A 23,251-nucleotide genomic window follows, 5' to 3' on the forward strand; every position below is an offset into this window, starting at 1 on the left:
TCGTGGGCAGGATTCAGATTGCGACGATACGCAAGGATCATGAAAAATTAAGGGAACCTAGTAAAATTTCGACGACCCGCGGCGAAGGTGGTTTCGTTTGGTGGATGCGGAGATAAGCTCCACGCACGGGAGGGTTGAAGGGGACGTGGTCTTGCAGAGCGGCCCGTGATATGTGTATATATCGAAAAACGAGCTTTATTTGCCCAACGACTATATTACAATTTTATTATACAGTAAACATTTAAAATGGGATAAAACGATAACGCTGAACATCGACCATTCTTTGGTTTTCCCCTTTCGTTTTTTTTTTTTTCATCATTTTATTTCTGTTGGTTTAGAAATCAAAGGCGGCGGGTCGAGTCGAGTAGTTCGGATAATTATTAGGCGGGCTGTGACGTTTAATTACTCTGTGTGATACTCCATTCTCTGTAACAGCGATCAGAGGATCGTTCGGTCACGATCGTCTCGATAAATCGGGTGTGCAATCGTGTTTAGTGTGTTCCGTTGGGTCGTTTAAGTGGTTAAGATGAGAGATCCTCGCCCCGCTCGCGGGGGAGGATGGCTTACTTTTATTATTACGTAGAATCGCGTAGTCGCAAGAATGTTCCTTAAGACTCTTCTCTCTACTTCTTTTTTGCTCTTTTCTTTTTATCGTTTTTATGTTGTTTTTATTTAATCGGGAAAGGCAGCGTAATTATTCGAACACGAGACGTCGATACACGTTTGTTTGCTCTCGATCCAAACAGGGTTTTTTTTTTTCCTCCGTCTCTCCTACCCCCTCGCCTCAATGCAACACAGCCCCTCGTGCGTGATCGCTTCTTACGTATACACACGCATATGTATATAATATATATAATCTTTTTTACTTTTAACGATTTTTATCACTACAATTTACACTGGCCAGCCGAGCAACTCTTTTACACCGACAAAAACAAACCCAAATCTTTGCGTCCTAATAATCAGAATTTGGTACGCGACAGACACGAGAACCGAGTGTCCTCGCCATCAGGCGTTTTGCGGCCCGAAGTCATAAAACCCCTGAATTTCAGTGGGCAGCCCCGATGACGCGAGAAATATTTAATTTCGTAATTTCGACGGTGAACCTAATTATCCGAGTCGCGATAAATTATTCCGTACCGCAGAGTTCAAGGGGAAACGCGGCGAAATTAATCTCATCGGTACCCGCCGTGGTTCCATTTAAACATTCGTCGGAGCCCAATCGATAAGAGGAAAAGAAACGGTGGAAAGGCGGAAGGCCGCTCGTGCTTTGCGCAGCTTGTCGCGAAAAAGCGATACAACGGGCTCGTGGTAGTTATAGAGCGCAGCTTTCGTCATTTCTTGCGTGCTTTATTTTTCTCGCGGCGGTGACAACGCGCCGACGTTCTGTCGCGACGCGCCCCGTCCGATACCCCCTATTCCCTCGGTGTGGTTTTTAAATAATTCGTCTAACATTAGAGGTATATTTAGTCTCGACCCACTCGAGAATGCCCTGCCAATTGCTTTTCTATCGCAGCAAACTCCGTTCGAGCAAACGAAACGATTGAACGCGTCGATATATCCTTTGCGTAAAGACGGAATACGTACGTGTTGATTATAGGTGTTTTTTTCTGTTTTTTTTGGGGAGGGGTGGGTTTGGTTTTAAGTACGTCCCAGCGATGTTTAGATAAACCTTTGGCGCAGAACATGTAACTGCATTCTTACGAATACTCTGCAGCTTTTGTTTCTATGTTTTAATGCCACTATGCGCGTGGATCGTGTGATCGTCGAGAGATAATTTCATCAGACGTACCCACGAAATGTTTCGCGCTCGCTTTTTTTTTATTCCCCCTTGCAATCCGGTTCGCTTCTGTGCTCGCGCTCCAATCGTATCGATCTGTCCCTGATATGTGATTAGAAGTTAGCAAATAGGTGTTTGTAAACGGGTTGAAGAAATCGTCGTAGAAAGTTACAAGAATTAAAAAATCAGATCGTTATAAAACGCTGCGTTCGTCTATCTCGTTCGCAAAAATGTGCCGCACCCGCGTCGGAGGAGATTGATAGCTAACGTAACGACCACTACGAAGTTGAATTATCCACAGAATCCATTGGCGCGAAAGGAAATCTCCGTCCGTCTGCGCAAACGATAATCGTTATAGAAAAAAAGAAGGAAAAAATTGATACCCCGCTGATATGTAAGTAAATCGTAATGGAGCTCGATTCTTACTGTGCTGTTCGATCGGTCGCTTACTCTCGACGCTTCTGAATTTTCATAAAAAAACACTACCCCCGTGCCAATGATCCGTAAGTGCTTAAAAACCTTAAGCCGTAAAAAATGATTTTGAATGTCCGTTCCCAACATCGCGGATCTATCCTCGTCTGTGAGGTGTGCGCGAGCCGAGTCGTGATTGAAATCTACTTTCTTGCCAGGGAATATAAATAAACACGACAGCTTTTGAGTACAATATCAGGCGGCGAGTCTTTAACCTCGACACCTTAAGAACACTGCGCATTTTAAAAATCATATCAGGCTTTTAAGTACCCAATAGTGGAGCTTCAACATTTCCTACCTACCCAGACGAGGAGACCCTCGATTCCGACCAAGAATCCCCGTGAAATCTTGCTCAACCCTTAAATAACGACACGTGCCACCCAGATTCAGGCGCACCCTCGCCTACCCGCGCCTGCGCCCAGGTGCCGGGCATGCTCCTGAATTTCACGTATTTTACAGCCGAACGCACGCTCCCATTATCAATCCCACCTCTACTCTCTTTCGAAGCTGGCTGCGTAACTGCCTGCACCTAGATATTTAAAAATATATCTTTTAGAATAAATAATTCTAGGCCTTCGCGCGTGGCTCAAGCAAAACGTCAACTTTAACGATCCCTCCGCCATCATTGCACCCTTCGTACCCACATCTTTTTTTTTTTTTAATAGAGCATCACGCGCGGATCTCCGTGCCCCGATGCTCTCCGTGTTCCAGCAGCTGGTTTCTAGGCGCGTGATTCTCATCCGCGTCGAAGTGGGGACCATCGGTCCGTTTAGAATCGCGCTTAACGCGTCGGGACGCGCTCCCCTCGGCGATAACGTAACGGGGCGGCTGCAACCGTTCGCCGGTGGCGCGAGTCCCGCGGGGGCGTGTTCCGTCCAGTTCGTCGGTCATTGTTCTTAACTACACTTGAAAAATGTCACCGGTGGCGCGTGGAGCGATGTTCGTTTCGAAGATGGACGTTGTCGAGGCGGTGACCACGGGGGCGATTTCGCCGAATCTGCCCCCGTTCACGTTGGTCGTGGTTATGGTGGTCTTCGCCGACGTCTCCTCTATTGCGTCCGATGTGGTCGGCACCTGCTGACATACGGGACATTAGAATCAGCACTGATGAAGCACAGGTCGGATTCGAGCCGACTCTGCGAGCTAAAGACTTTTTCGTATCGCGATAGGAATGCATTATTTTGCAAGTGTTACACGTGCATAAACGTGGATAACAGCTCTCATCAGAAGCAAACGTTCGTTAAGGTAGGCTCTCACTACGCCTCGCCTCGGCTCATTTTATTCTTCCTATTGTTTTCTTATGAATTTTGGCAATTTGACTCACACTGTGCCTCGCCTCGGCGCGAGGAATATTTGAGGGAGAGGCGAGGCGTAGTGTGAGTGGATGCAATGGTACCGCTTTCGGTGACCGCTAAAAGCGGAAGCAAGAGGTTCTCTGAGCCGCTGACCAAACGCATGAACCGAGGCAAGCCCGGATAACTTCAGGTACGGAAAAACCGAGGCGACGCGAGCCTAGATTGCAGTGCGAAAAGAAGTTGCGCCGAGGCGAGGTGCGGCGTTGTGAGAGCCTACCTTGATTTGCTCGGAGCGCCTGATACGCTCACGTCTGGCCACATACGGGCCGCCTCTACTTGCCCGTCTCACGTGGCGAGGAATAGAATATCCAGTGGAGGATCGTAATATCGAAAAGGAGATCTCTTACCTGCTCATCTTTTTCGTCAGATTCTACTAAAAAATATGAACATAATCGCACCACATCCCCCTCGAAACCGAACAGTTTCAGAGATGCTAGCTCGTAAAATCTGCAATCGTTCGGCCAGTGAGAGCGGGCTCGTTCGTAAGCAAACAGATTCAGTTCTGGCAAGGTACCTCGTTATAAAACACCTCCTTTCCTTCCTCCACGGAGGGCAGCAGCTCGTCCGTGGAGTGCGGAGTCCTGGGGCTGGGCGTCGGCGCTACCTGCTGCTGCTGCTGCTGATGTTGCTCCCGCTGCTTGGCCAGCCTGAGCTCCTGCAGTGCCTGCCGCTGCTCCTTCTCGTTCCTCTCCTTCTCGAGGCGTCGCGCGCTGTAGCTACGCGCCGAGGACGTCGAGCTGTGAACCGAGGTTAAGCTAGGGCGGCGAGAACCTATCGGGAAGACAAGGGTTAAAGTTCAGTTCCACGGAGCTCGGCGAACGTGCACCTCCTGCTCTCCGTCGCTACTCTAAGTCGCCAGGCGGATAAGTCGATAAGAATTACGAAAAAAGATCTAATTGCGTCTGCTCGGCTAATACCAGCGTGACACTCGCATCTCGCGGAGTCTTTCTATCCGCGCGACGGAATCCTTCGCTCGCTCGCCTAATTCTCTGCCGACGGATAATGCAAGCTCGATGGTCGCGCCTCGGGGCCGCCCGTCTACAGGCGGCGGTTCGATTAGGGGCCGGTTCCGAAAGCCGGGGGCGAAGGATCGGTTCAGAGCTGTCGGGAGGCGCGAAGGGGGTACAGAGAAGTATCGCAGCTGGTGTCGCGAGGTCCAAGGGCAATCGGGGTGTTGCGTTAGTACTCGTAGAGAGATGGGGGATATCTTCGTGTGTTCGGTGTTCGACTGTGCGAGTTGTCATCGTGTGGACATTGTCACTGAAAGCGAACCTCTGCGCGAACGAAAAGCGTTCCCATCGGCTGAAGCGGATGCGTTATACAGACGGCTTGCGACGCGTGCTCTCTCGCTAATCAATAATGCACTTTTCGTAAAAGGGAATGATTGCTTTCAAGCGTCTAACGGGCTGCGGCAGCTTTGCACCGGAACATGTATTCTCCGTGTCGCATCAACGTTCTCAGAATTACACAGTCAAGGGCCATTGAAGTCGCGCGTTATATATGCAGAGAGCAGATGCTTGGCGGGCTGTTTAAGTGTTTCTAATTCAGAGACCTCGTTACGAGTCCTTATTGATTAACGGCGCATACTAAAGGCGACAGGAAATGCAGCCAGAGGCGGATTTATAGTATATCTGTGTACTGGTCTGTATACAGCGAGTCACAGAATTATTGGCACCTGTCTTTTTTCGGCGGACTTTAGTCGCCCCCTTTTTCCAACACCGCTCACGTTCCCATTCAGCGAGTAAAAGTGCCTCCGAACGTGCCTCTCGTCTCGTTCTAATTGGGGTAGTTTCTTTAGAATACTATCCAAGCGGCTCTGCTGCCAGGATCTTCATTCATCTCTCACGCCGCGCTCCGCATTTTCGTTCGCCTTTTATCCGAAATTTCTTTGTCAAGCTTCTATCCATGCCAATAATCCATTGACTCACTGCAGCCAGAGAACAAAGCGGCTCGCTCGAAAGGCATGGCTTCGCTTCTTCGATCCATAGCAAGCATATCTAACAAAATAAAGATCCTTGCACCTCTTTGGGCTCGCGAGCTCTTTCTCCCGCGGTTGATGCTCCATCTCCCTCGTCACTCGTTTCCGTGAGCATCGGCAACGGACATTATAAGCGCGAACCGACGCTGTCGCGGAAGCATCGAGTCTTGCAAGTTTATCGTACGCAGAAAACCGAAGCAGAACTGGACGAAGGCAGTTCCCGGCTAGTGGAGCAGGCAGCTTTCGGTTACGTTTCTCTGCTCGAGTCTCGCTAAATCAAAGCAACAGTTTAAGATGCAGGGAACGGTACAGCAGCGGTAGCGAGCCTCAAGTACAGATACTGGAACCGCGGTTCTCCGTGGAGGGGGGTGGTGGTCGTGTTTATTAAAAAGGTTCAAGTAAACTCTCTGTAAAGCCGGGCATCGCATGCGATCCGACGAACACAATTAAATGCGTGCGTGTGCAGCGAGCTAGCTAGTGCGTAAAGATTTCGTGTCTCCTCTACGTCTTACCAGAGAACGTTCGTTCGTTAACGAGCAACGAAATCGGCCGCTGCCATCTTGCTATCTCGTAACACACTCGTGCAGCGCTTTGATTATTGGTTGTTTCTTTTTTTTTTTCAACAAAGAACATCGTATTTTGTATTCACGTGAATGCAGCTTTTTTTTTTGTGTACACAATCTCACGAATGCCACAACACGTACGTGTACCGGTGGTTTTAATCAATCCGGGCGGGGGAGGGTTGGAGGTGAATGTGTGACGAGGTCGAGAGTGATACAGACATTCTGTTTCCCCAGCTAACGTGGCGGATGTTTCGGTAGCGCCGTCACGGCCGGTGGTCGGCGGAAACGCATCGTTGCGTGAGAAAGAACGAAAGTACAACCGTCCCAAGTCCCGACACTCGGCCATACAACAGAGAAAAGAATGGCCGTTCGTGTACAGGGAACGTGAACGAGATCGAAGGGTGGCTCGCGTTTCCCTTCTTTCTTCAGCCCTCTCCCGTAAGAAATCGGTCCCTCCGGGTCGAGGGACCGCGGCCGCGGCGGGGTGTCAGAGTACGGTCGGGGTGGACCAGAGAAAACCGGGAAACGCAGCGGGGAAGGCGGTTACGGGGGACGCTAAATATCAATAAACAACAACTACGACACAACAGCGACAACGGCATGGTACGACTTGAAGCGCCACCATCCTCTTCTTCCTCCTCGTCGGCGTTCACCGCTGAAGAGGCGGCTCGCGGTCGGACGGGGCGTGAAACGAGCGTGACGGGAACGAGCGGAGGGAGGGCAGATTACCTTCGGAGGGTGAATGGATGGTGGACGGCAAGTGTGCCCCTTATGCCTCGACGCAACTCGGAAACGGGACTCCAGAATCCCCAAACAATTCTCTAACGAACTACCAAACGAGCGGGTTACCTTACAAAAACAGAAAGAAAATCGAGAAAGGAAATCTTCGACTCTTCCAACTCGGGAATCTCGCCTCCCCGTTGCGTCGAACCTCGCCAGGCCACCCCCCTTTAGCGAACGACGGAAGAAGACAGAGGGGGGAGAGACACGGGCAAATAGCAAATTCACTCGAACGAGAAGAAGAGTCACTCGAACTGGGAGAGTGACGGGCAGAGGTGGCGTACAAGAGTGTGAAAGATGCGGGCATAGAAAGAGTAGAGTAGAGAGAGAGATAGAGAGAGAGAGAGAGATAGAGAAAGAAAGAGAGAGAGAGACAGAGAGAGAGAGAGAAGTAGATAGAGACAGAAGACAGACACAACGAAAGAGCTAGAAAGAGATCGTTGATCGTCTACCGAGGCCGTCGGACGATCCCTCAGCAACGTCGCTAAGGGTACGTCGATGCTTGTTCCCGCCTTTGGTCGCCTGCAGGTGACACGATATAAGCAAGATGGCGGCGGCACGTGCCGCACCTGCTCTCGACGCTGGTACCAGGGGACCGCGGCTACCACCGCTGCTCGGCCTCCTGGTGAACGCGTAGGTCAATGGTCCTCCTGTGCTGCTCCGTTGGCTGGAGCGCGAGGACGGTCTTCCACCGTGGAGCGTCAGCGGGATACCTGTTGGATTCCTTCGATTACTCATCCCTTCTCGATCCTTTCGTCAGCGTGTTCGTCGAGAATTCGCTTCCGCTTTTCGTTGACACTAACGCATTCCCTATCGCCCTGCGCATCGGACACCGTCCACCGCAGAGCCCTGCGACCGATGGGCTTCCGAGTGTACCGATTAACGCGACTCGAGTGGCCGAGCTCGCTGCTTAAGGGGTTATACCAGGAGGCCGAAAAGAGGCGAATGTTTGTGAATTTTTTTTGAAAAAGCGGAAGCATATATTTTTACAGAACTTTTTACACTCCAAAGAGCAACATTTAAAGAACATTTGGTAATTTTTTTTTGTTGAAAAATACTTACGTTTATAATAAAAATACAACGACATCCAAGAAGCCTTTTTAAAAACGGTCAGCCAGATATCTCGAAAACTACTGCACCCATCTTTCGGAAATTTTGTGGGCTTATTTATTGTATAAAAATTTACTGAATGACGGAGGGATTTTTTTCCACTAGTACGGTTTCGATTTTATCAACGGAAAACAGCCATTAGTGATAACCATGAAGCTATTTTTCGTTGATATAATCGAAACTATACATTGAAAAAAAAAATCCTTCCGCCATTCAGTAGATTTTTATATAAAAAATAAGCCCACAAAATTTCAGAAAGATTGGTGCAGTAGTTTTTGAGACATCTGGCTCCCCGTTTTAAAAAGGCTTCTTGGATGTCGTTGTATTTTTATTATAAACGTAAATATATTTTGTACAAAAAAATTACCAAATGCTCTTTAAATGTTGCTCTTTTAAGTGCAGCAAGTTCTGTAAAAATATATACTTCCGCTTTTTCAAAAAAAATTCACAAACATTCGCCTCTTTTCGGCCTCCTGACTAGGCATAACCCCTTAATCGGGGGGAATTCTTGGGAAGAACGGTTCGTCGGTACACTGTGAAGTCTGTCGGATGCAGAGCTCTGACGACCACCGTAGATCACGGTACAGTTGGAGTAGTGTTATTCGGTGTAGTGTTCGTTTTGTAATTGGGCATGCAAGGAATGTAATAATGAGGTCGAGTTGGTGTGTCGAATGCCCCCCGGGCTTGGTATTAGTACTTCGATGCAGGCTTCGTGCGCTTCGCAGCCGTCAAACGAATAATTATCGATGTCACGTGACGCTGGTCTGTCACGAGGAATCAGGACGTTAGAAATACGTGGCGTGCGCTAGCGAGCCTGTTAGACCATGTTCGGAAATATGTGGGACATTTCTTGGGGGATCGATTCTACTTAATATTTCAGCCGTGTGCCGTTCTGTATTCAAAATTTCCGTTTAAATCGAGACCCGGACACGGTAAAGCCTGCCGAGCAAAAGTATAATATCCGCAAGTAGGAGCAGTCGTTGCGCATTCGACGGTCTCGAAACGAATGGAACGAGATCGTGAGACGGTAACGTTTTACTCTTTCATCCGTGGATATGAAGTTAGAACCCCTCGCTGGGTCTCCTCTATCGATTATGCTACGATTGCTGGAATCAGCTTCGGACTGGCCTAAGCGATCGTTAGACTTCTACTCCCGGTTCCCCCTCAGTCTCTCCCGAGCGAAGTAGGCCAGAGGCCGAAAATAGACGTCTTCGGAGGGGACGGGGTCCTTCATCGATACTTAGACTTATTGATTTTGCAGCCGAAAGCCGTCGCAATGGGGTGCAGTACAGTTTCGCCGTGGCTGGTCGAGTGGTTACAGTAAACGGCAAGGTCGACGAACGACGGGGGGATCGTGGCGCGCGCTCGATCGTTCCGTTCACCTCCGTCGAATCGATCGGGGGAGGTTCTCTCGGGCGACGGTCGATCTGTTGCTCGGGGATACTCACCGGTGTCGCTGGAGAACAGCATCGGCGGCGGGTGATTCGCGTTGGCATAGTGCCGCGGCCTTGAGTACCTCGCACGGCTGAACAACTTGAGCACGAAGCATATCATCCCCGTGAATATCGCTATCCCCGACGCTATGCAGAGCAGGGTCGGTATATCCGTGGTTATCAGCACCAGGTCTGCCAACAGATTGCGACACGACGCTTCAACCCGTGACCATTTCTCCAAGGGGACGAATGTACACTAGTGCCCTGGTTCGTTAGTAACAGTGTACCCCGCGATGGTGCAGGTATCGCGAGATTGGTGCAGGGAATGATCAGAGAAATACAAGGGCAAGTGGTAACGTCTGTCACAAGTCAGACACTGGGTATTATACCCTGAACGCGCGAAGGATGATAGAGTTTAGGCACTGTGTCGATTAGTCTGATAATTAGTTGGCACGGTGTACCTTCGGCGCAGAACACCTTCTTGCTAGGCCTAGACAGTGCGACCCTGTGATAACCATCCTCGCAGTCGCACACAGCGTGGTGCTGTACCTGGGTGCAGGTCGAGTGTTGATCCGTAAAAGTGCAAGTCGCCCGATAGAAGCATTGCTCCCCGAGTCGTTTGGCTGGAAAACCGTACAGTCGTTTAATTCCCCGGGGCTCCGCTAAAGGGTAGCGAGCCTTTCAACCCTCGATTGGTAACGTGGCACTTTGGGCTCTGTTTCTCTGTGTACGCGTGTCTTCGTCACCGAGATGCCTGCTGCGAGCAACTTGTGCGATCAATCAGTAGCTAATAACCGAATTCTTTCCCCACAGATATTCGAATAGAATGCAAGCGCCGCGTTCTATTCTCAGCGACGCAACTGGAGCGATGCAACTTGGAAATTTGAGTGTCGCGGCTACCGAATGAAACGCAGCGACAAGCGTTTCGATAAACGAAGTTAGAAATGCGTTTGCGAATCGACTCGAGGGACGAGTGTGGCACAAAACATCCTTTCACGGCATGTCGATTATTCATAGGCGACAGGGCCTCCCTTGACATTTATTTTCCCCCCTCTCGTTTCGCTCGTGTCCGCGTTACCATGGAGTTTTTCATATCGGAACGACCTAGTTGCGAACGAGCGCGTAGCCGCTCGCGCAAAATGTTCTACGTACGTTTGGCACATCCTTTGCTAGGCCCAAGGCGAACTGGATAGAATTTCTCGCACTCGCAGTGACCGGTGACCGTGTCGCAAAACACGTGCAGCAGTTCCGGATTGCACGAGACATCGCACGGCGAGCCCAGGTACTGTCCCTTCGCTGTAAACAGGATAAATCGATAGCCTTCTGGATTATGCACGGCGTCTCTCGATAATAGATGAAATATACACCGTGTTCTCCACAAATAGCGCCGGTATAACGTGCCGTATGAGGAGCAATCGCTAGCTCCTTTGTATCGCGGGCTCCCATTGCCGGGCACATGAATCTTTTAGCAGAACCCCGTGTGCCTGATAGAACTTCACGTGCTATCCGAGTAGGTTACATGCTTCTTTAAATCTACATCCCGCTTTATCGAGCTAGTTGACGAGCAGCAGTCGTTAAGCTACTTTGCTAAGTGTTTACCTCGAAGAGGGAGGAACTCCGACTGCTGGAGATGCGCGGATTAAATACAAGGATAGAGGTCCGCAAGGGTTAAGCTGTTTAGTTGGGCGGGGATGATTTTTGGCTAGAAATTTTGCTGGCGCGTTTAAAAGTGATCGAACGCCAGTTAACTCGCTTTGCGCCATAGTAATTGCTACGTACGTCACGTCTCTCGTGCGAATGTAATTAGGAAACTTTCGCGATGAGTTCCCTCGTGTTGCCCCACGGGAAGGTATTTTCAGATGACGAGTCAACTTTCCTCCATCTAACAGGTTAATGTGTGTTTCGACATAGTTCCTCGCAAGTCCCAGTCGCTTCCCTTAGGGATACGGCTTTCACCCCTTTCTCGCACTCTCAATTCCCCTTTCTCGCACCCTCTAATTCAAGAGAAGATCAATTTTCAGATGAATTTTCTTTCTAGCTGCCATTAATATAATATTAGACACTGTTCTAAAATTCTGATTTCTAATGCAGCAATGTTCTGATAATACTGTAGCCCACGAAGATAATAATTTTGTTGACAAGCAGAATCCTCCGACCAAAGCGTAGAAGCAAAAAATTATCGCTCTGCAGACGAAATAATAATCACGAACTAGGCTGTAACACCACTTTATTCATCGGCAAAGATTTCAGTCTCTTTGAACCATCGAGCTTCGATACCCGTTTCTCCTTTTGACGATGCCAGGGCTGCAGCCTTTTGTCGCGGGCGTCTGTTTGTCGAGCTATGAATGCGCGCACATTCTGCACGATTAATGAAGCAAAGAAGCATTGTTACCCTATCCAAAAGCGGGAGGGGAGGGTGCACTTTTGCATCAAAAGATGTTTGACGTCGCGTGCCTTTTCGCCAGCCAACTACCACCGTCTTCTCTTACCAATTTCGTCGGCCTGGACAAACGGTCCGCTGTGCCTCGTACGGAATAGGACTTTAATTGCTCGCGACCGAGCTGCCCGCTTGTTTAGTAAATTAACGCGCTGAGTTTTCTCCTGCTAATTGCGCGATTTGGTCTGGCCTACCAGGCTTGGGCAGCTTGCCAGGCGATTAGCGTATTGATTTCTCTTTAATTAGAGTATTATATCGTTATTAAATGTTTCGTAGCGTCAAGGAGAGGCGATTAACTTCGTTGGCAAGCGTTCAGAAGCGTATACGCGACATCCTACAGTTGTGCCTAATTGGGCTTCTTCAATTATACAATGTGGGATGCGCTTCGCGGTATCATCGAACGCAGGGGTGGCGCTTTGTGTAAACGCGAGAGGAAAATGTGGAATAATACTTCTTTTTTTGTATTTTGAGGAAAGGAGCTTGGGGAGTCGTTAGGTAAACGATCACGACTTGGATGGCTTTCTCGTTTATAATTAAACGATAATTCGAGGTGCAATCGAAATGGGGCGATTCTTCGCGTGGAAATACATCGAAAATGTATAATAAGATTTTTTGACGCAAGGTTTTATTTGACAGAAAATCGGGTTTATTTGATGCAGCACGATTTGGACGGAGCGTCTGACCATTACTCGTTACTTCTACTTGCGCGTCATAGCTTCTAAAAATTAGCGCTGGTACTGTTTCAGTAACAGACTGTTACATCTTTCTAAATCATTTACTATTTTCTATTTTACGAATTCTAATACATTTTCAGCTTTTAATCAATCGAACCCTTGCACCCTCTTTTCTTTTAATTAGAAAAAGATTCTCCACAGTCCTACCTTTTATTAAAACCCCGTTTAAAGAGATTAAATATAACTTTCCCTACACAAATATAATTTTCAACTGCAGAATTATTTGAACCGCACCACCTACTAAAACAAACCCAAACAACGACTAACAAACAAATTACTGAATCCTATAAATACTCGACAAATCTGGAAACCCAACTGCCCCAGAAACAAGACTGCCCCATGCAGAAGCCTCGTTCCATATCTCCACCCCATTTTCACGCGAGAAACCCACCCCTATCTCGGCTGCATCCCCGAACTACGCCCTGCACGCAGGACACAAGATCCTGCGAGGAATTAGGGTTTCTAGCATCGAATCGGAATTGAAGCTCGCCTGGTCGATCGATTGCTCGAACTGCAGATGAATCGGGGGTGGTGTTGCCGCGTCGCATAAATAATTGAGCGCACGGGGGCAGCGGCGATTACGCTTTCGACCTCGTTCGCGAACTTCATGGTGTAACATTCGTGTGGCGGCCCGGTTCGGCGTTGATCCACAGCGGCTATCGCGCTGCCGTGTGTCTGGGCCCGAGGTGAATGGCGACCGACACGAAAGACAGGGATGAATGACGCGCGATTACCTCTTCGTTAACCTTTTTCCCTCGTCCCCGTTCGTGTCGCGGTGGACAGGGGATGGCGAGATTCCTTAGAATCGCACAGCGGCTGCAGGCGGTGTGCGAGCTCGCACACAAGCCGACAGCTTGCAGCATCCATTAAAATCAATACCGGCAGCGTGGTTGGCGCGAAAATCCAAGAAGGACGAGCTTCTCGTCCGTGCACGCCGGCGCGCGCGCAGTCGCCGTTTCCGGGACGCGTAATATTTGTTTTCCTAGCCGTCAGACCCACTTTTCGCCTGAATTCCCGTAATCGCGTTTCCGAGATGCCAGGGAAAATGAAAATTCACTGGGCGCCGAGTTGCGGGCGATCTCTGCTCGCTGCTGATCTTTCACCATCCTGTGAGCTCACTTTTGTGAGAGGGAGGTCGAAGTTTAAACGAAGGCTCGTTACTCGCGTAATCGTGTTTACGAGAGGCTAGGGTAATTGGAAATTGATGAAGAGTTCTCGGAGATGATCCCTGCTAGCGGGTGATTTCGTTTGAATCTTTCATTGAATTTATGATTGAAGCTGAGATTATGGTTCACTATGGTCTCTTACCGCTGCTGCTTCTCCGGACTCAAATTAGCTGGTTGAATCGATGGAAGTTGGGACATATGGCGCTAAGATATGCAAATGGCTCGTTGAGTGAGCAAACGTCTGGATTGAATGACGATGATGATGACAACGCGAGTGTTTACTCTGCGAGAAGTGGCTCCGGGGCCAGAGTGTTTGCACGTCTGTATCGAGCAAGCGCGAGGAAGGCGAGGCAAGAATCTCGAGGCACACATGTTCGATCGTCCTTGTTTCGCGAGAAAATAAGATAACGTTCCTCCTACAAAAGGGCGTGTATCGATTGCTAAATAAACTGGTGGTACGGACGCCTGGAAATCGAGGACGAGCTTAAACGCGATAGCAGAAGGAGGGTGCTTGCAATTTCCGAGCGTTTTCTTGATCGAAGTTTAATTCTATGTACATACCGGAGCTCTTAAACAACTGGCAGCTAATTGTTTAGTCCATTTAGTATAGTGCTTTCGAGGTGATCGACTCGTGAATTGGGAATTAATTATAGAGATTTTGTCCCTTTACTTTGATTCAAAGAGTTCCGGAGTTCATATTCCACTCGAAGGATTTAGCTTTGAGTCCACTGTATTCGATTCTATTTTAAACTCACAGGTTCCCTGGCAGATACATGTAAAAACAATTTTTCAATCTCCCTGTTCCACTTTTAACCCCATTTATATTCAACAAATTCTCTCTTCAACATCCAGCATACACCGTCGCCGCGAGATCAATACTCATTCTAAACAACACCCCATGTAAAACTCATTTCAAAATCGTTACCATTGCCATCCTCGCTCAGAATGGTACAGCTACAAGGTATCATATTCCTCCTGTTTTCAACTTCATCAGTACTACAACGACGACTTCCTCCAACACATAGCCTCTACCATCATGTTGGAACCTGTGCGCGATCTAACCTACCCCACATAAGAGCCCTCCCAAAATCGTTACCACCATCACCTACAACGCGGCAGCGTAGCATCCTCCTCCTCCGATGCTTGAAACGCCTCGTTCTACTTCCAACCCCATGGAAACATTACACAAACCTTTCGACCAACATCTACCCTACACCATCCTACTGACACCATTCTATACTCCGCGCAATGCTCCACGCAAGAACCCTCCCAAAATCGTTACCATCAAGCGATGCCTGAGCCTACTTGCACCGCCAACCCCATCGCTAGCTCCGCGAAAACTTTCCCCAGCATCTCCACCCTATGCAGCTACGTCCAGCTCGCTGCATATTCCTAAACGATCCTCCCTACGGTTCTCGTCCCAAGATCGTTACCACCATCGACGCCATCCTCGGCATCCTCGCCCGTACCGCACGTCACCCCCTGCGCCCGATTCAGGTCAGCAGCGGAATCCATGAATGGTGCCAGGCACAGGTCCGCCGCCACTCACCCACAGTGATGTTCTCCTCGAGGTAGTCCTGGTCGTCGTCGTAGACATCAGCGTCCTCTTCTTCGCCCTGTTTCTCCCCGTTGTAGCTGGCGCCGCGCAAGTCATCACCTGCTAGCAGTCGACGTGCCGGTGGATCCTGCCGCGCGCGGCAGCTGCAGCTGGACACCAGGAAGACGAGGCAGATGAGCAGGAGCCAGGAACGGCAGCAGGTCAGTCTCAGGGCGGAGGGAAGTGCGCTCATCGCCCCCGCGGCGCGAGTCAACCCCCGAAACCGACCACCGGCGGCGCATCGACATCCTTCCCCGTCGCCTGCCCTCACCCCCTCCCGCCCCCCAGCACGCCCTCTCGCCCTCGACGGCTCTGACGAGCGCCTTATATCGCGCGTATAGCACCCTGTCGCACTCTGGCCCCCACGACGTTGTCCCCCCGCGTCGCTCTCCGCTACTCTTCCTCACTATCCACCGTTCCCCGGGATTGCCAGCACCCGCGTCACCACGGCCAGCACAGCGGACGCGACAAGAGCGGCGGTGAAAGCGCAGCGCAGCAACGGCCACCGTTCGACTGCCGGAGAGACGATGTTCCCGGATCCGTGCCACCCGTTCACTGACGCCTTCCTTCCGTCAGCCGGTCGACCACCGTGGGCCTGCAGCTGCGCGATGCCGAACCTCCCCTTTCCGTTCAACCCCTTCTTCCCGCCATCCTGCCTGTGGCGCCGCGGCTGCTCCCGCGGCCGCGTCGATCGAGATCACGGCTGTTCCTCTATCGCCGACACCGAATCGCGCTCGGTTTGTTACCTTTTCAGCCGGCCACCTTGACACCGGCCCCGATCCGCCAATTCGGTCGGCCGTGGGCGGGTGGTTCTCGGCTACTCAGCCTGCCAATTTCCAGGCAGCGCATCGGCGCGCGTTGAGTGTCCATCGGCGGTTTTCTGCTCCACGATGGCAGTATCGAGTTTGGATGCCATTTGGGAGTGCGTCGAGGATGTCGCGAGGCTTTGTTCGGAAGGATATTGGTTCGGCCTGCCTTCGTGGCGGAGACTTGACGTGTGATGTGTGCAGGGGTGCTTTGGGGGTAAATGTAGGGTATAAAGCTTCTAGGAAGAAACGCACTGGTGTATGGCGCTCGAGGTTTGATGTACGAGTTGCAATGATTGGAAGATCGTGGCTTAACACTTTGTAGTCGGACATTGACGGCTGGCGAGTGAGTGAAACACAGCGGGCTGGAAAATTATTTATTTATTTCTACGCATCCCGATAACAATGTGTTAAGATTGTCCGGGCATTTTGCGGGTTTAAATGGAGGATAGTGAAGGGTGATCTGATGCGCGTTGCGCGATACTCTTGGGGCGGAGATTCAGGGGAAAGGCAGTGGAAGTAGTAAGTGCCAGCGTAGGTCAGACAGCGGCGCGACGCTCGCTTTCCTTCGTCTCGTCCTCGCTTCCGTGTTCGTGCAACATTTCCTTCTGATTTCGTGCTCGATTTGCATCCATCAGGTCTCGCACTGTAAGATGGATGGAGTACAGGAGATTTTTGTAAAATACTCCGATATATTTACTCGTAAAAAACATCGTAAGAATACAAGTTTTCTGTAGAGCCTCACGCGTCTTTGGGAAACTTTGTTGCGCGCATTATAGTCTGAACAGAACTAAATGGCTGGCCAAAGACACTGCGGACCTTGGCAGCCGTTTTTCGTCTGACAAAAATTGTACACTCGAAGAAATTCACTATTTTCAGTCCTCCTTGAACCTTAATCCACGCGAAGTTCACTGAGGAGAATCTTCTTCGGATAGCAAGGACACGTTGGCGACAGCTCCTTGAAACAGCGCGCTCTGCACGATCGCTGAGAACAAAACAGTTTCGTTAACTTCTAATCTGAAATCCTGGATCGCAGAAATATTAAGCAATCCTTTCACTTTGCGCGGAAAGGTGCAGAGAAAGGTTGCCATTACGCGCACGTTTCTTGTGACTCACGTTTCAATACTTATATTACTCATGGTGCAATGTTTCGGAGTAAAATTGGAACAACGAGAAATTTATCTGGCTTATCGGAAGCTTCAGTTTTCCGCGTTGGAAACACCCGACGACGGAAGCGAGGCGCCACGTTTATCATTCGCCGAGTTCCGCCCTTTCCACGCGATTCTATGTTCTCCGAAGTCGAATACCTGATCGCCTGTTCCTCCTTCGGTGTCTACGGATCATGAAGTAAGCCGCTGCCGATGCGATCGCCATTATTAACAGCGCGACCACTGCCAGAGCGCCAGCCATAATGGACACTGCGTCGGTGTTGTTGCGATACATCAGGGTACACGGTGACTCTTAAAACAGAGGGAACTTGTCAGCTGCCCTCGCAGCCCTTTCTACTTTCTCATAAATTAACTACTGTGACTGTAAAAGTGATAATAGAATTGTCACGTGAAATGGCAATCCTCGTTCACTTACACGTAACGTTGGCAGTTACTTAAGGGTACTAGGCAACTGTTCCTGTCTAAAATAAAGCATTTCTGTTTCAATTAATTACAAAGAAACCAATTGAAACCGACACTTGTTCTTTGGCATGAAGTTGATTAACATCATAAGCCTTAAAAAACATGTTTGTTTAGTAAAAAATATGCATTATATATGACGCTACAGATGGATTATTAAATAGAATTTTTAAAAAAAAAAGTTTCTTTGGTTTTGTAGTGATAACTCAAAAATGGAGGTTCCAATCGATTCAAAATAAATTCGGGCATCTTCATAAATTGTGTAGTTTCGGAGCAGACCTAAATTAAAGGTAATGAAAATTCTATTTCTTTATGAAAAGAAACTAAGACCTCATCTTTTGGGGCTTGGGGATGGTAAAACCTCGTCAATGAGGTCTCAATGGGGTTTTAGTCACAGTTTCAAATTGTTTCTTTGTAATTAATTAAAACAGAAATGCTCCATTTTAGACAGGAACGACTGTCTAGTACCCTTAACATGTATGAAAGAAGGAAAAGGACAAAAATTGTATGCAATTCTACTAGAACTGATTGTAAATGGAAGAAGTATAGTGGAACGCTAGCACTTTGGCCAATTTTGTTCCTTACACAGCTGCAGTCGTTCTCAAAATACTTTCCTATATCCCTTCCACCCACAAATATCTCCTCAACATCGGACAAGTACCCGTTTCAACGAAGCATCCAACTGCTGATGCACCATTCACGGGAGGCATAGCGTAGCACAGACTCTTATTACCCACCACTCCGTTACACTCGTAACAATATGGCGCGTAGCGACGAGCATCCATCAGTGTGCTGTTCGTCTCGTTATGAACGGTGACACTGAAACATTAATCTTTCACAAACTCGCCGAATTTAGCGAGCTAGAGTACATGTTTCTATTACTGTGTGCTATACCTATTAGCGTGATTTTATATTAAATAAGCCGTACAAAGAAACTCGCAGTAATAAATAAGAAAATAATTTTTTTAATTAAGTTAAGGTATCTAGATTAAAATGTTATTTTTCAAATTTATTAGTTATTCATTAAACGGATATTTAACAGATGTACCAACATGCCCCAGAGCAGTATCAACTTGTCCCACAGTGGGGTAAATTGATACATTTTTCCTTGGTCGAAATAACATTTTTTCATTCATTTTGTGTGTATTTTCTCGAGTTTTCGCTTATTACATATTAAAGAGGAAGGTATATTTTAGCATATTTGTTGTTAAGTAATTAATTCAAACAAAAATGAAAACTGAATAACGTACCAACTAGCCCCGGACTCCCCTACAGGGCACAGTAACAGGGACATCTACCCTAGTATCGCTATAAATGCCCATCTTTCACTCACCCGTGGAGGCTTTCGTCGTCCAGGTTCATCAAGAGGATGCAAACGGTGGGCTGGTCACAGTCCCACCCTGTCCACCCGTAGGAACACTCGCAGGCTCTGTGCTCGTCTACACATACACCGTGGCCCTTGCACTCACGCGTACATGGCCTGACGCAACTATTATTCTGATTGTTCACGAAGCCAGCGTCGCATCGGCACTCATTCGGCGCCACGCACGTCCCATTCCCGCAATCGTTCTCGCAGAAAGCCACGCAGACAGATTCGTTCATCGAAACGAAGCCGTCCAGACACTGGCACCGGTTCGGCTCCACGCAGGTGGAGTTCTGGCAGGTCGAATTGCAGAATGGCATGCAACGATCTGTCGCGTCGAGCACGCAGCCCTCGTTGCACGTGCAAACGTTGGGCGCAGTGCAGGCACCGTATCCACCACAGTCGACCTCGCAGGTCGGCTGGCAGATATTAGAGTCGTTGGTCGATGCACGGTAGCCCGGGTCGCAGCTGCACGAGTCTGGCCCGATACATTTGCCGTGAACGCAGCTCTGGTGGCAGATTGGCTCGCAGGCTGATGCGTGCTCTTCGGTTGCGTTGCTGGATATCTGAGGACGTGTGTAGAAAATTCAGGAAAATTAATGTGGAGCAATAAAATATTACGTTATATTTGGGAATGTCGAAGTGTGGAGGGTCTAGAAATCTTCGTTAGACCAACTTCGATAGGTGTCTTCTCTGGAAAGTGATGGGAAATGAAAGTACTGTGGGATCAGGAACCTCCATGCCATAAGAAGGGGCTCGGACTAAGGAAGCACGGAGAGTCGGCGTAGCCGTGGTGGTTAACGCTGCTGATCAGTACGCGGACGGCTCGGGTTCGATTCCCGGCGCTTGTGGTTCTCTTTTTCCGAGGTTCCCTAAATACGTAGGAATTACGTCACCTACCGATTCCTACAGTTACCAATCTCAGAGCAAATATTGCAACAAATCTTATCAAAATTCTCATTAATAAATCCGCGCAAGCCCCTGTAATAACCCCTACAAATTCACGCGACTCACTTCGTTCTCCCTTCCGCTGGTATCGATCACTCCATAGCCATCGAAGCAGGTGCAAGTGTTTGGCGCGTCGCAGGTCCCGTAAGGCTCGCAGGGGATCTTGCAGAACGGCGTGCACACCCGTTTACCTTCTTCGGTGCCATTGAGTCGGAAACCCTCGTTGCAAACGCAGACCCCTGGCGCGCTGCACACGCCATTTCTGCAGTTTTCGCAAATGGGCTGGCAGACGTATTTGGACGACTCTGAGAGCCCGTAACCATCTTCACAGACACAAGTATCAGGGCCGGTGCAGGTGCCCCGTATGCAGGGTTCGCTGCAACTGGGCTCGCAGAAGCTGTCGTTCTTCGATCTGTAACCTGGCAAGCAACTGCAAGTATTGGGCGCCGCGCAGGTGCCATGCGTGCAATTGTGCTCGCATATCGGCTTGCAGAGGGACGTGTCCGGCCCTTCAGGTGCGTAGCCATCGTCGCAGGTGCACAGGTTCGGCGCTGTGCATTTGCCATTCTGGCAGGGCACGTCGCACTGTGGCAGGCAATTCGCTGAATTCTTCTCGTCAGGTTCGCGCGCGTATCCAGGGTTGCAGGTGCAAGTGTCTGGCGCTGCGCAGTGCGCGTTTAGCGGCGCACATTCCACCGGGCAGATCGGTAGGCAGTATAGGTTGTTGTTGGTCAACCTGTAGCCGCTGTTGCACCTGCACACATTCGGCATCGCGCAAATGCCGTTCGTGCAGTTGCTGTCGCATCTGGGCATGCAAACGTGATCTTTTAGCTGCGGATCGTTCGATGGCTCGTGGCCCGACCAGCACGTGCAATTGTTTGGCGAGAAGCAGTAGCCACCATGGCAGGCTCTCAGGCAGATTGGCTCGCAGTGACTGCTCTGCCTCCTGTATCCGTCGCAGCACCTGCTCTCTGTCATCCAGACCGTCACGTACTGAAAACGATGTAGCCTTGAATGACAGGGAAACCACGCGAATCCGCGTACTACTCTGTGGATGATGCGAAAGCTAGCCAACTCGCTGTACATTCGTTCGTATTTTTCCAAACAATTTTAAGCATTGAGAAAAGACACTCTGGGTCCACTCGCTCTAGAAACTCTCTAAGGGCAAAAAAACAACTCTAAGGGATTAAAACAAATTGCAAAAATTCTTTGTAAATTTTTTTGTATTATATAAGAGTATCTTAATAAATACCAAAAAGATTTATTTCATTTTATGTTGCATTTACTCAGAAAAATATCTTTAAAAATAGCTTAATTTGTCTCCTATCATAACATTGCATCTTTTCTGAATGTACTATAAATGTCAAAATGTATAAAATTTGTATCGTTTTCCTTCGTAAAATTTACCCCGGATACGGGGAAACATTGGCACGTCATATATAAATAGCACTAAAAAGCTGAAGCTTTACCACATCTGAACTTTCATTAACCCTTAAATTTGTTTCTTTTTATCTTCAACACTCTCTTTTATATTTTCTTTATTTTTCATTTATTATTTTTTAAATTAACGTCTTTAAATTTGGTTTAGGTATCCTATTATAATATCGCATCGTTTGTGATTGTACTACAAGTGTGAAAATGAATAAAATTGTTCTCCATTTCCTTCTTAATAGATGTTAAGTAAGTGCCAATGTTCCCCGAGTTAACGGGGACGATTTTCTGTGGTGAATTCCTTACGTCAATCCTGTAGTTCACACGAGTCATGATCTTGTAAAATACCCACTTCTGGACTTTGTATGTTTCCTTGTAGGGCACGTACCGCGTCTCCCTTCGGCTGGAAAAGGATGCGCTGGTGAATGGCGTTTCAGCCGTGCCAGATGCACACGAATCGTCGATTTTCTTGCACGTGGAAATGCGAGACGGAAATGCGTTGCAGAGTGAATGAACTTGGCGAATGATAAATATTTGCGAACTAGTTGAATCGAATAGATTCTACGAATACGCACGAAGGTTTGCAGCGTGCTTGCAGGGGATCGATACGAAGGGAGGCATCGAGTAAAGGCGAATCTGGACTTTACACTTTGGATGTGCATCGCGGATGATTCATCCACAGTGAATGTGAATCCCTCAAAAGCAGAGACTGTCCCTACTTTGCGCACTGGTCACTTGGATGAACTAAAGACGAAAACAGTCTTTACACCTTTCACTGCGCACGAATCATACGCGACACACATCCAAATTGTAAATTCGAGATTCACGAAACACGTGCATCAACTTTGGGGCCACTGATTGTTCTCGAATTTCATACACAGTCTACCGTGTGCAATATTATATTAAATACATAAGTTACATCACTAAGAACTCTTCCAGTATACCAAGTCCAAAGATCATCTGGACATTTTAATCCAAGCAACCCATGCATTGCACACGATACTTTCTAACCACGCGCAAAATCCGAGTAGGTACCAATCGGTGAGCCAAACACTGCACAGTGCTATCCTAGGTACGTACCACAGCCATATAGAACTCTAAAGTAGCTTTACCGTCGAATTTAGTCTCAGATACTATTACCATCGAGCTCCTGTGCCAGTTTCGAGCACGACATCCCTACCTGACGTTCGCGACACACTCTGACCCGTCACGGCTCGTCATGAGTATCGTCGCCTCCGTTAGAATGGCCACGTTCAAAAGGACGACGCAGCCGATGCACTTCATGTTTCCCTTTTGCTCGCACAAGGAGGCTGTCGTTCACCCGTGCACAGCTCAGACTGACAAACGCGCGCATCGGTTTGTTTATCTGTCGCTCTGCAGTCGGCCTGCTATCGTCGCGAGACAGGATGCACCATATCTTAGGGGTACGAAGATTTTTTTAGAAATGAATTGCAGGCAGGGACGGATTTGGAAATTTGCGCACATAGGCTAACAAGGGCCTGCCGCCCTTCCCGTGGAATATCATCAAATATTTTAGTTTCAAAGAGTCGAGGTAATTTTAAAATTAATTCACTACGACAACTCACGTATGAATTATTGCTAATTTGCTAGATGAAGAAAAAGTGAATTGTTTTTAAAGTTGTCTTCGCGTTTAAACCTTCAATTTCCTTTACC

General features: G+C 48.6%; 2 protein-coding genes across 7 annotated transcripts; both read right to left on the reverse strand.

Annotated features, from left to right (window-relative positions):
* Positions 1 to 169: 169 nt before the first annotated feature.
* On the reverse strand, positions 170 to 16,163 carry LOC143374280 (uncharacterized). Of its 6 annotated transcripts, XM_076822282.1 has the most exons (8): positions 15,354 to 16,163; positions 10,620 to 10,763; positions 9,929 to 10,090; positions 9,483 to 9,659; positions 7,377 to 7,637; positions 4,118 to 4,374; positions 3,951 to 4,050; positions 3,190 to 3,322 (listed from the first exon to the last, which is right to left on the reverse strand). In XM_076822282.1, the coding sequence occupies exons 1-7, from the start codon at positions 15,592 to 15,594 to the stop codon at positions 3,967 to 3,969; spliced, it is 1,326 nt and encodes a 441-aa protein (XP_076678397.1). In that variant the 5' UTR covers positions 15,595 to 16,163; the 3' UTR covers positions 3,190 to 3,322; positions 3,951 to 3,966. The 6 variants fall into 6 exon arrangements, with proteins under 6 accessions (XP_076678394.1, XP_076678395.1, XP_076678399.1 ...); XM_076822279.1 differs by lacking the exon at positions 3,951 to 4,050 and having other exon boundaries at positions 170 to 3,325; positions 15,354 to 16,035; XM_076822280.1 differs by lacking the exon at positions 3,951 to 4,050 and having other exon boundaries at positions 170 to 3,322; positions 15,354 to 16,022.
* Positions 16,164 to 16,939: 776 nt separating this feature from the next.
* Positions 16,940 to 23,173, reverse strand: LOC143373813 (uncharacterized). The gene is made up of 7 exons (XM_076821388.1): positions 22,758 to 23,173; positions 21,884 to 21,980; positions 20,213 to 21,139; positions 19,169 to 19,764; positions 18,497 to 18,654; positions 17,515 to 17,667; positions 16,940 to 17,192 (listed from the first exon to the last, which is right to left on the reverse strand). Exons 1-7 carry the CDS (start codon positions 22,859 to 22,861, stop codon positions 17,116 to 17,118), a joined length of 2,112 nt encoding a protein of 703 aa, XP_076677503.1. The 5' UTR covers positions 22,862 to 23,173; the 3' UTR covers positions 16,940 to 17,115.
* Positions 23,174 to 23,251: the final 78 nt, after the last annotated feature.

The sequence above is a fragment of the Andrena cerasifolii genome, chromosome 10, assembly GCF_050908995.1.
Source record: "Andrena cerasifolii isolate SP2316 chromosome 10, iyAndCera1_principal, whole genome shotgun sequence".
Classification (NCBI taxonomy): domain Eukaryota; kingdom Metazoa; phylum Arthropoda; class Insecta; order Hymenoptera; family Andrenidae; genus Andrena; species Andrena cerasifolii.

What these genes read in the sequence shown, in the direction of transcription:
- LOC143373813 (XM_076821388.1), bottom strand. Translation starts at nt 22,861, where the DNA reads ATGAAGTGCATCGGCTGCGTCGTCCTTTTGAACGTGGCCATTCTAACG. An exon ending in GTGTGAACTACAGGATTGAC is followed by an intron (nt 21,140 to 21,883) that starts GTAAGGAATTCA and finishes CATCGTTTTCAG; the next exon opens with TACGTGACGGTCTGGATGAC. An exon ending in GACGACGAAAGCCTCCACGG is followed by an intron (nt 18,655 to 19,168) that starts GTGAGTGAAAGA and finishes TTAATGTTTCAG; the next exon opens with TGTCACCGTTCATAACGAGA.
- LOC143374280 (XM_076822279.1), bottom strand. Translation starts at nt 15,594, where the DNA reads ATGAGCGCACTTCCCTCCGCCCTGAGACTGACCTGCTGCCGTTCCTGG. An exon ending in TAGCAAAGGATGTGCCAAAC is followed by an intron (nt 10,091 to 10,619) that starts GTACGTAGAACA and finishes ACGGTTTTCCAG; the next exon opens with CCAAACGACTCGGGGAGCAA. An exon ending in GCTGTTCTCCAGCGACACCG is followed by an intron (nt 7,638 to 9,482) that starts GTGAGTATCCCC and finishes GGAATCCAACAG; the next exon opens with GTATCCCGCTGACGCTCCAC.